Below are 12511 nucleotides of genomic sequence, written 5' to 3'. Positions count from 1 at the left end.
AACGCTTGGGACCTGGGGTTTTCCAGATAACATCTTTCTGTAACTTGGGTCTTCATACCTTAATCTACTAGAAAATCATGTAAACATTAAATAAACCCAATAGGCTGGTTTTGCTATCAAGAAGGATTAATTATATCTTAGTTTGGATCAAGTACAAGCTACAGTTTTATTATTACAGAGAAAAAGCAAGTCATTTTTTAAAATTACATTTATTTCATATATATCTCAGATGGCCTTTCCGTAATATTGAGCTTTCTGGGTAACAGATTTCTGGATAACAGATCTCATACCTGTACTCTTGTTTTCAGTAAAATATCTGAAGGGAATGTCAGTGCACGCCCATGTCCCACTTCCATGTTGCCTTTTACCCTACAGGCTAACATTATGCCCATTGCCACAGTTTACTTGTTGGAACAAATGATATCTTACATGCAGTTTTGCTCCTGATTGCAGCTTCAGCAATTAAACTTCAATCCTGGAATTAAAGGTTCAATTGTGGACATCCAAAACATTGTGGATTATTTGCACTTTGAGCTTCTTTAGTAAATTAGCTTTATTTTACCATCAGTAGTGAACGAATTAGAAAATGCATCAGTGTAAAGTACGCTGGTATCAATCTCATGCTCCCGGCTGTTTCTGATTGCAGCTACAGTGTCAGCAGTGGATGGCAATTACTTTGGCTCTGTACCGGACTGTTCCCTCCTACTAAATTGTTGTTGGGCCACGTTCAGAAATTCATTGAGAACCGCCAGAAAGAACCATTGGCTAAGACGTCTCTACAGAGGATCCAGAGAGTGCAACAGTAATAACTATTTCCTGTCTCTATATTTCCAAATACACTATTTAAGTAACTCTAATCACAGTCCAACCTATAGGAAATAAATACAGAACAGCACAACCTTCCCTTCTTGACACAATTCCTATCACAAATAGTTACACTGGTGATGTCTTCCCATTTCCACAGATTTATACATTGGTTATTTAATCTATTGCCACACTAAAAAATATTTTGTAAAGGAGAAAAAGTCCAAATCAGTGTACCTACCGTCTTATTTTAATAATAATAGCACAGCTGATGTGGAACAATGAACATTAGGGATCTGAGAGTTTCATACTCTTATTATTCATCTAAGGGTAAAAACCCCTACTGAAAACATAGATTATGTGTTGTCGGCAAGGAGGTTAAAAGGGTTGTTCACCTTTGAGTTAACTTTTAGTATAATATAGAGAGTGGTATTCTGAGACACTTTGCAATTGGTTTTCATGTTTTATTATTTTTGGTTTGTGAGTTATTTAGCTTTTTATTCAGCTGTTCTCCAGTTTGCAGTTTCAACAGTCTGATTGGTAGGGTCCAAATTACCCTAATAACCATGCATTGATTTGAATAAGAGACTGGTATATAAATAGGAGATGGTCTGAATAGAAAGATGAATAGTAAAAAGTAGCAATAACAATAAATTTATATCCTTACAGAGCATTTGATTTTTAGATGGGATCAGCAACTCCCACTTGAAAGCTGGAAAGAGTCAGAAGAAAAAGGCAAATAATTCAAAAACTATAAAATATAAATAAAGACCAAATGAAAAGTTGTTTAGAATTCACAATTCTATAACATACTAAAAGTAAACTTACAGGTGAACCACCCCTTTAACAGCCTGTCAGCTATATATAATCTCGTAAAGGGTTAAACACCATACACTGTTATTATTAATAGTGAGAATTATTAATATTAACCTCACTAATGTAATATATCATTGACAAATATTATTACTCCAACATTTGGTTTTATTCTACTTATACTAGATTATATTCAACACTCCAAAAGGGTTAAACACAATACACATTTATTATTAATAGTTAGGTTATTATTATTAATTACTAGTGTAATAACTAATTTCCATTCATTGTTTCATTTTATTCTACTTATACTAGGCCGGTGGGACAAATGTATGTTATTACTGTATTTTCCCTCTACATATTCCTTTCATGTACTTAAGCCCTTACATTCACGCATATGCCTTCTCCCTGAGTCTGTCCTTATATTGCAGGTTTGGTGCAAGGAAGCAGCCCCCTCACCTTGTTGAGGTAGAAGCCATACAGCAGATGAGCACAAAGATCTACCACAAGGTTTACTTTCCAAATGAGAAAGAAGAGGTGAACTTTCCATAGATTCTCTTGCCCTCCTGCTAACCAGCATAGAGGACTATTTCCCTACAAATGTCTTCTAGTAGAGCTCTGTACTTTTCTAAACAGAAATCTGCTCACAGTTTCTGAACACTATAGGTATGATGATTGATAACCTGCACTTTTGTATATCATTTCAGACGTTTGAAGTTGGAACAAATACCAAAATACGGGAATTGTGCCAGAATATCTCCAAAAAGCTACAAATTACCTCTTGGGAAGGATTTGGCTTGTTTCTAAAGATAGGAGACAAGGTAATTTGGGAATCCATAATGGGGGGGGGGGGCAAACAGTAGACACTCCTCTAAAGGAGGCCCCCAGCTGTCATTTGGTTTTTTATCCACTGGTTGTAAATATATGTATCTGATGTGAATAAAACAGCAATCTTACCCACTACACACACATGGCCTTGCCCCTACAAGAAACTTGATCTTGTGTAAAAGAGGGTAGAATTTTGAAAGTGTATCTATCTATCTATCTATCTATCTATATATATATATATATATATATATATATATATATATATATATATATATATATTTATAGAGAAATTACTATAAACCAAAGATTGACTGTACATTGATGTGTCTGTGCATTGATTTGTACATGTGTGGGGCCTGTTATCCAGAATGCGCGAGACCTAGGGTTTTCCGGATAATTAATTTTTCCATAATATGGATCTACATACCTTAAAGTAGAAGGAAACCCTGTAGAAAAAAATCCCGTACCCCCCACCCCATGTAAACTCCCCTCCCTCCTCCCCCCAGGCTAACTTACCCCTTGTCACGGTCGGCACCCAACACCAGAACAAATGCCAAGCACCCTGGTCTCGGCTCGTTCTTCACCTGTAATGTGACGGCCGTTGGCCTCGGGAGGAGCCCTCAGCTACTTGGATGCCACCAGGACTTAAACGAGAGGTGCAAGGCTAGAGGTTCTGGATAGACAGAGGGGCACGACTGTTGGCTAGAGTCTTTAGGCCGAGGGTCACAGTACAAAACAGGAAACCAGAATCGTCGTCAGAACAGGCCGGGTCGAGGCAGGCAGATGTAAAGCGTAATCAGGCAGGCAAGGGTCAAAACTGGGTAATCAATCAGACAGGAGGGTACAGCAGAAGGAGTAGTCGATATTCAGGCAAGGGTCAAATATAGAGGTCAGGATAGTCGATAGCCAGGCAGGGGTCAAAACCAGAATCAGAATGCAAAATACAGAAGCTCACAAAGCACCAGGAACAAGATCATATCACGGGCAAGGTTCCACAGCCCTAATGGGCTTTAAATAGTGTTTGAATTTCGCACCATTGCGCCTTTAAATTTCACAAGAGCGCGCCAAGCGCGCCCTAAGACACTGGCGCCTGCGGCCTAATGGAAACTGCTCGACGCGGCGGGCGTCCCTGCTGAGGGGGCGGCAGGCGTCCCTGCCGTCCCCCCACTAGACCACCAGGTACGTTCCTCACGCCCCTACTACTACTTACCCCACGTCGCAGATTCTGGCAGCAGACTTCACGGCATCCATCTTCCGGGTCCTCGGTAAGCTGACTGGGAGATCGGCAATCTCCTTCAATTTTGACACATGTGCAGTTGTCGCAAACTGGCAAATTGCTCCAACTGCGCATGCACCGACATACCGATCTCCCAGTCACCCGGAAGATGTATGCCATGAGGTCTGCTGCCAGAATCTGCGACGAGGGGTAAGTACAAAGTATGGGGATTTCCCCGTGGGGGCAGTTAGCCTCGGGGGAGGAGGGAGGTGGTCTACGTGGGGTGGGGGGTACAGGGTTTTTTCTACAGGGTTGAATTCTCCTTTAAATCTACTAGAAAATCATGTAAACATTAATTAAACCCAATAGGCTGGTTTTGCTTCCAATAAGTATTCATTACATCTTAGTTCGGGTGAAATCTAGGTACCGTTTTATTACTATGGTTTATTTTTTTTATAAATTTGGATTATTTGGATAAAATGGAGTCTATATGAGACTGCCTTTGCATAATTCTGAGTTTTCTGGATAATGGGTTAACAGAGAAAGGATAAGAAGAATTTCACCGGCACACAGGAGTTGCAGTAGCAGGGCAAGCCCTTTCAATTTTATTATGCAGTAGTGCAACGTTTCGGGGTCACGCCCCATTGATGCTTGACAAAGGGGCGTGACCCCGAAACGTTGCAGTACTGCATAATAAAATTGCAAGGGCTTGCCCTGCTACTGCAACTCCTGTGTGCCAGTGAAATTCTTCTTACCCTTGTTGTGAGGCGGCCGATTCCTCTATCACTGGGCACCAGGATAAGAACCTTTGGGAGTGTGTGGTGTGTGGCTTCTTCAAAGTTTACTTTAACAGAGAAAGGATCCCATATCTGTATTTGAATATTTCTTTTTGTTCTATAATGTTTCATCAATCCAATATACCCTTTTCCTACAGGTGATCAGTCAGAACGAGCAAGATTATTTCTACGATTCTCTAAGGCAAATTAATGACTTTATAAGAAAGAGCCGTCCAACTGCAGGTGGGAGGCAATTAAAAAAATTTTTTTGGTGGGGTGCCTTAAATACTGTGTATTACAAGACTTTCTGTACATTATCATCTACAACATTTCTGTTATTTGGATTTTTTTCTTTGTACACAATCCACATTCACATATCCGTGTTCCATAGTTCAGCTAAAGAAGGAAACTGTTTTTCCTTTCTCATTATTTGATTTAATGCTATTCTAAGCTGTTTAAATTCTATACCATTCATTTTTATAATAGTTTTTATGCGCTATTCGTGTCTTCATTTAGAAATGTTATTTACAAAAGGATAGAATTCCAGACTATTTAATAGTTACAGACAGCGCCGGATTTCAATGACGGCCGCCCCTAGGCCATGCGGTCCGACCAGGCGGCCGCGCGGTCCTAGCGCCCACCTACACCTCCCCTTCCCAGCGCGCCGGCGAAAAAACGCCGGCGCAGCTGCTGTAATTGAATGGGGACGCACACGTCCCCATAATGCGGCTGGGCGGCGTGCCGCCCCTATTTTTTTGCCACCCTAGGCACTGGCCTATGCGGCATTGCCGCAAATCCGGGCCTGGTTACAGAAGTCCAATATACTGCAGCACACTGCACATTGTATAATTTTCAAAAGTGTATTTTATTGGTTCAAAACATGTGAGCAGACAATATGTGGCAACCTTTTCGGGCCTCACAGGACCCTATTTAACAAACATTTCACAAGAAAAAACTGCATGATCCATTGATCGGATCATAATGCAGGAGAATGGGCGGTCGCATAGCGGGACCGCATACACGCAGAGATGCGTCTGCGATCCGACAGGATTTTTTAACCCGCACGATCGAAATCTGGCTGACTTTCAGTCAGATATCGACCGGGAAAGCCCGTCGGATGGCCCCACACAGGTCGGTCTGTCGGCAGCTTTTATCGGCCCGTGTATGGGGGCCTTAAGCCCCTTCACACCAAATGATCTGACTCAACCCAGCAGCCGCAATCTCTCATATATATATATATATATATATATATATATATATATATATATATAAATATATATATATATATATATATATATAAATATATATATATATATATATATATATATATATACCCGTATGTCTTACTTACCATACCCTCAATATCAAACCATGGGGAACTGGATGTTTCCCTTGTTGTACCCTTACTAGAAGGCATTTGTCTTATGTAAACAAACTGTTCTTACAAATGAATATCAATGGTGCATGTAAGGTGAGATAACTCAAGCTATTCTCCTGAAATCACAGATGTGGTATTATATTTAATATGGATGGGGTTAATGGCATTCATTCACTGTCTGTTAGTTGCTGTAGGGTTTCTTTTTTTTAATCAAAATTCTGTTTTTGACTGCCAATTTAATTTTAATAACATCAATAAATATTGATGGTGGTTATTGCAGGAACACCAGCCTTTGCCAGTTTTCAGTTGTATTTTATGCGAAAGCTGTGGGTAAATATCCAGCCTGGAAAGGACGTCAAGGCTGACTGTATCTTTCACTATCACCAGGTAAGAGACCAACAAAATTGCAGAGAGCTAAGGTAACACTAATAATGTAATCTGTGACAAAAGTGACAAGAGCTATCTATGCTGGTAAAGGCATAATACAGGTACAACACAAGAGTATCTATTTGTCACATTTCTTTGGCATATCTGCAGACATCCCAAGCTGAATTTAGTTTTAAATGGGTTAATGTTCAAAGCACAAAAAACACACGCAAAGCTCCATGTTTTTTTTTGTCCACAATACACTTTGCTTTCCTTTATTTTTCACCTGCAGCTGGCAATCACAAATCTGTGGGCCAAATTTCAGGGGCATGCGGTTTTGTGCCTAACAGTGAATTGCATGAAAGCATGCGAGGGGCAAAACATATGTAGCTCATTGGCATCCTGTGTCTGCAAATCATATGTGAATGCCAGTACTTAATATAATGCAGTGTGCAAAATGCAAAAAAGGGCATGATTTCCCAGTTTTTGCACACATAGGCACGTTTACCACTTGCCCCCTTTCTACCCCTACCCTCCCATATCAGAATGCAAGGGGGCCTTATACAGAAAAAATGAATTTATGGGAATGATGGAGTGGGAGCTGAGAAGAGAAAACTTGTATAGCTCTTTATACTATTGTATTATTCCCATATGCAGGAAGTTCCCAAATACATGCGGGGCTATCTCAAGTGCTCAGTGGAAGATGCAGTGATTTTGGCAGGTCTGATGTACAAAGTTCAGTACAACAATGACCGTTCTCATCTTGCCACACTCAACAAAACTGTCCGGGATCTTGTTCCAGAGTATTTGCTGCGCCTTAGTACCCCTGAAGAATGGAAAAAGGTAATTGTCAAGTGACCTGTCATCTCTTTATTTTTAATACTTTACTATATAATATATAATGATAAGATCTTCACTAAGGTCAACCCACAGTGGAATTACAGGGGTTTTGATCACTGTGGATTTTCCAGGAATATATCACAGGCCACTGTCATAAAATAATGTTGCCTTATTATGCATATCTTGATTAAATTGCACAGCATACTACTACTAATAATTAAAAATATTTGAATTTCTCAATATTAAAAGACAATAAGTAGGTGGGCAACAACACTGGGATGCAATCTGCTTCCAGTACAGAGATGGATGCGCTAATTCAAATTTTTCGCCAATATACAGAATATTATTGCTGCTTATAACAAGAATGAGCGTAAAACGGTGGATGAAGCAAAAGTCGCATTTCTCAAGCATATATGCCGTTGGCCAACGTTTGGGTCAGCCTTTTTCGAGGTCAAGGTAAGAACATGTGACCTGTGAAGCAGTATAGTCAGAATGTTTAGGTTTCAGCAAGTGTCGCTGTTAGTCGATAGGAAGTAGATGGGGTAGGAGCACAGGATTATGTTGGGATTTTTCCCAAATATATCATTGCTTTGTCTGAATGGATCACTGCAATGAACAGTGCTTAGCTATCATTATTTGATTGCCACTTTTAAGCAGAACCTTGCAAAACCCCTTAAATGGTTTGTTAGGGACACAATATTGTCACTGGAGAAAGACCATAGTCCTGAAGCGATGCAGTAATCCATTATTTTTCAGCATCCTGAAAAACCCTCTTTTCCTGTAAGGGTTGTTGCCTTTAACCATTCTTTGGGTGGGTCAGTTTAATAGCAATGTAGTTCTCTTGGAATTCTAGGGCAGCCCTAGTGCAATTACTTACTCAATACAGCTGGTTGGGAGCTGGCAGGCTGTACAGATATAATATGACATAGGCAAGGAGAGGACTCCAGCAGTTACAACTTTGTTGGTTCTATACAGACTTGAATCTGCTGTTCAACAGGGCATTAGATCTTACAACGCAAAAGTTAAAATAAACACTTGTTCTCTAATAAAGACCTTTTTTTTTACTACTACTGCCTGGAGGACTGCTCTTTGAGTGCCTACCCCACAAACAATACGGTGATGTCCAAATACCCATACTGTCCCTGATCAGGTGCTTACTGGCCTATCCTTTCACTGAATATTTATGTATTTAATTCATCTATAATTGCCATGACAAAAGCACAAAACAGTGTTAAGACACAGAAGGGCTGGTAGGGTAGGAGTAAACACATTTTGCTGGATGATGGCAGGTTTATCATAAAGGATTCATTTTTAGGCAAGAAAAACAAGGATTTGCATATTCTGTGACATGCTTCTTAGTTTAGTACTGCCAGATTATTTTTATTCCTCTACTGAACCTTTTATATCATAACAGCAATCCTCCGAGCCATCATACCCTGACATTGTGCTGATTGCTATCAACAAGCATGGAGTCTCCTTGTTTCATCCCAAGACAAAGGCAAGTAATGGAGCAGACTTTTTGGCATTTATTCATTGGGAGTCTCCATAGGAGAGTGACTGATGCATTGTAGCAAATATGGTAATGTGCTTTATGTTCTGCGTGCCTGCATAACCAACTTTGAAGTAAATCGGGATAAAACCAACTTGGAGACAAATCACTGGAAACTTCAAAGTTATAGAACAAGCTGCAATCAAAATGGTAATAAAACACAATGCTCTTTCTGTGAAATCTCACGTTAAATTCTGGGTCACAACGGGCTAATAGCATGGGTGGTGTTAGTACACAGGGGTGCTGAAATGATTAGATGGTGCTGATGCAAATTTGTAGACACGTGATGATAATTGGGGGGGGGGGGTGATAATGTGGGGCCAGAATAACAAGCGCATAGATATACAAAACATGTCCATAAATATCTGACTGATTGATGTTGGCAGGAGCTGCTGGTCACCCATGCCTTCAACAAAATCTCTCGCTGGAACAGCGGTAATACATATTTCCAGATGACAACAGGAAGCCTTGTGCGTGACAACAAAATCTTGTGTGAGACCTCGTTGGTAAGTGTCCCTGATACATTCATAGTGTATATAGCTTGAATAAAAATACAGTAATAACACAAAATAAAAGATTTTGTTCATTTAGCTTTATTATTCTGTCCAATTTAACACTGATTTTCCAAATTACCCCATCATTTATCATTAAAATTACGAACTCTTGCTTAATTGCACTTGTTTTGACACTTTTCTGTTTCAGTTTTCTTTTGAAAAAGACAAATAGCTCATGTACCAATGTGTCATGTGCCAATGACAACAAAATCTCACTTATCTCAACCATTTTCTACCCTTTGCTAAACACTGACATTGAGATACATACAGTATATAGATATACACATACATATATCTGTGCAAAAAATGTGATTAAATCATTACCAGTAGGCTGACAAATGCAGTGTGTGATACTTTTTTGTTAAAGTAGACATGAATATAGCTTTTTTTCCTTGGTGTTATCAGTTGGACATATTCCCCTGTTGTCTGGCCTGCTATCTGTGTAGTAATTAACCTCTTGCTCCCCTTGGGGTAATTACAATGATTGCACCAGTTTAACTACAAGGTCATTGTGAAGGTGAGCGTGAGGAGTAAAGCTATCTCTAATAAAATAAAAGCTGTCCAAGTAAAATAAAAATTACAAAAGAAGTAAAAAGGTGCTCCAGTATAAAAGTATAATTAGCTCAACAGGTTGATCATGTGGTCCAGGTTGCCAGCCCCAGACCCCCAGCTTCAGGGAGCTTCAATCCGAAACACACAGCAAAAGAACAGGGCTATTCGACACTCAGAATAATTCACAGGGCCAATAGAATAAGTTACATAGTTACATAGTTAAATCAGTTTGAAAAAAGACAAAGTTCATCAAGTTCAACCCCTCCAAATGAAAACCCAGCATCCATACACACACCCCTCCATACTTTCACATAAATTATATATACCCATATATGCACTAACTATAGAGTTTAGTATCACAATAGCCTTTGATATTCTGAATCAGCCATCACAACATCACCCGGCAGTGCATTCCACAACCTCACTGTCCTGACTGTGAAGAACCCCCTACGTTGCTTCAAATGAAAGTTCTTTTCTTCTAGTCTAAAGGGGTGGCCTCTGGTACGGTGATCCACTTTATGGGTAAAAAGGTCCCCTGCTATTTGTCTATAATGTCCTCTAATGTACTTGTAAAGTGTAATCATGTCCCCTGCAAGCGCCTTTTTTTCCAGAGAAAACAACCCCAACCTTGACAGTCTACCCTCATGATTTAAGTCTTCCAAGTTTAAAAGTTAAATTTTCATTGGTCATAATTAAAAGTATAAATCCAACTCCATAGGGCCTACGCATTTTGTACCAACAAGGTACTTAATCGTGATAGCCCTGTGTCACAATCAGCTCTCTCTAAATCCAGAACAGGTGCTAGGCTCCCTGGTCACGACTCTAATTCCGCATGTAACAGCTGCCTTTGGCCTCTTGGAGGAACCCTCAGCAGACAGGAGCCAAGCAAGAGTTCTGGACGAGCAAAGGGGCACAATTGTTATCATGGATTTAGGACGGAAGGCAACACCAACTTCACAGGGATTAAAACAGGATAGCGTGGTCAGGCAGGCCGAGTTGGTACAGGCAGAGTTCAAGCAAGGTCAGACAGGCAATGGTCGGTATCAGCAGAGTGCAGAATAGTCAGACAGGCAAGGGTCAGGATTGGCAGAGTTCCGAGTAGTCCTACAGGCAAGGTTCAAATACCAGGATTAATACACAGATAGAATCATACCCAGGATCTAATCAAATTAGACCTAACAATGGGCAAATACTTCTTGTCCGAAGCCCCTTATTTAAAATTTGCGCCAAACGCGGTGACATCATGGCACTCACGACGCGTAAATCCCGCAAGTGCGTGTCGCACATGCCTTAGAGTAACTGGCAAAAAAGGAGAAGGAACCACGTGACGGGCGTCCCCGCCAGCCACTAGTCCACCAGGGTGAGCGGTATGTTCTTTTGCTGTGTGTTCCAAGTAAAATTTAAAAAAACAATATTTAACATTAGACCCTATCACATAACTTTATGTAATTGCTTATAGTTCCCTTCCACACAATATACAGTATGTTTTTGTAGATTTTATGATATTATCATTTTTCTTTCTTTTCAATTGTGTTTATTAGCATTTTCAAATAAACAGCATGAGAAACATAAAATAGGATTGGCTGACATAAGCTCATCAGTTAATACAACATTACAGGATTATTACCTATCAATCCAAAGAAAATAAACATTGAATGATGCCTTAGATCATAGAAAATAAATAAATAAATATTATCATTTTTAACTCTGCTGCTCATATTATGAATGTATAACCTGAGCACCCTGTGTTGTGGGTGCTTAGTGTGAGGGCTGGGCATAATCGCAAAAGCCTTTAGTACATAAGAAGGAAGGGTCTCTTGACACTTCTCTGCTCAACTCTATTGCTCAGTGTGAAAGGAGACACAGAAGTGAGCAAAGAAGCGCTAGGAGACGCTTCTGTACTTTAAGCTATTGCTTTTGTGACCATCCCTCGTCTGGAATATACACTTGTTTACTAAATAAGCCCTATAGTGTTGTAAACATTAATGAAAAGTCTTTATTTCCTCTGTACAGGGCTATAAAATGGATGACCTGCTGACATCTTACGTCCATTATTTCGTGTCTATACACGAAAAGAAAGCATGAAGAGCATGAATAGTCTCAATGATGTCTTCATGGATGCTGAATACTAATTCCAATACCTTGCAGCCATCACAGCTTTTTCCAGCCTTACACCGAGAAAATAAATGACAGCCCATCTGTGCCTCTTTCTAGTAAAGGAGCATCATCCTATGTACCTTAACTCTCCAACCCCAACAAGATGACTGTTCAGCCTGCTATGCATCACAATTGCCACGAGTCTCCATAACACCCTGAGCTACAGTATTAGCAGACTGAACAGTGTTTTTACCTTGTGAGGGTCTGGAACTGCCCCATTGCCCTGCTGCAAAGTCACTTCATTAATCTACTCTTGACTTGTTCTGCTCTCCTCCAGTCTTGCCTCAAACAGCAGGGCAAAGGGCGTCACTCCTTTATTAGCACATGTCAAGAGGCCTCCATAATATTTATCTGCATTGCTGGAAAATATCTATATATTTATATATATATATATATATATACACGCACACACACATCAGGTTTTCTATCTTGGCACTGGAGCCCTACTATCTTATGATGCTTAGAATGATTCTTTCCTGAGGATGTGTAGAGCATTACTCCTGTATCACCATGTTGCTGGGATCCTACAGGCTAAAACTGTCAGTTGTTAAGCATTTAATCAGAGGGCATCACAGAGACCACTTTTGTGCCTGATGTGTTGTAAAACTGAAATTACTTCATTATTATGTGCTCTGTGCCTTTTTCTCTAAGTGTATGAAAACTACCAACCCATAGATT

The 12511-nt window shown here is 40.0% G+C and overlaps 1 protein-coding gene across 2 annotated transcripts in view; it reads left to right on the top strand.

Moving 5' to 3' along the window:
* The window catches only part of LOC108717088 (unconventional myosin-VIIb), a 64922-nt gene extending 52698 nt beyond the window's left edge, over nt 1–12224 (top strand). Inside the window, exons 39-48 of one of the 2 annotated variants that reach the window (XM_018263849.2) lie at nt 647–802; nt 2049–2154; nt 2325–2438; nt 4596–4680; nt 6096–6202; nt 6839–7024; nt 7361–7477; nt 8436–8519; nt 8957–9076; nt 11690–12224. In XM_018263849.2, coding sequence (XP_018119338.1) covers nt 647–802; nt 2049–2154; nt 2325–2438; nt 4596–4680; nt 6096–6202; nt 6839–7024; nt 7361–7477; nt 8436–8519; nt 8957–9076; nt 11690–11761 — 1147 coding nt within the window. In that variant the 3' untranslated portion in view covers nt 11762–12224. The remainder of the gene's footprint in view (nt 1–646; nt 803–2048; nt 2155–2324; nt 2439–4595; nt 4681–6095; nt 6203–6838; nt 7025–7360; nt 7478–8435; nt 8520–8956; nt 9077–11689) is intronic. The other variant, XM_041563407.1, reaches the window with a different exon arrangement.
* The last annotated feature ends 287 nt before the right edge of the window (nt 12225–12511 follow it).

This window comes from Xenopus laevis, chromosome 5L (genome assembly GCF_017654675.1).
Source record: "Xenopus laevis strain J_2021 chromosome 5L, Xenopus_laevis_v10.1, whole genome shotgun sequence".
Taxonomy (NCBI): Eukaryota; Metazoa; Chordata; class Amphibia; order Anura; family Pipidae; genus Xenopus; species Xenopus laevis.
This window is presented reverse-complemented; position numbering and strand designations above follow the sequence as displayed.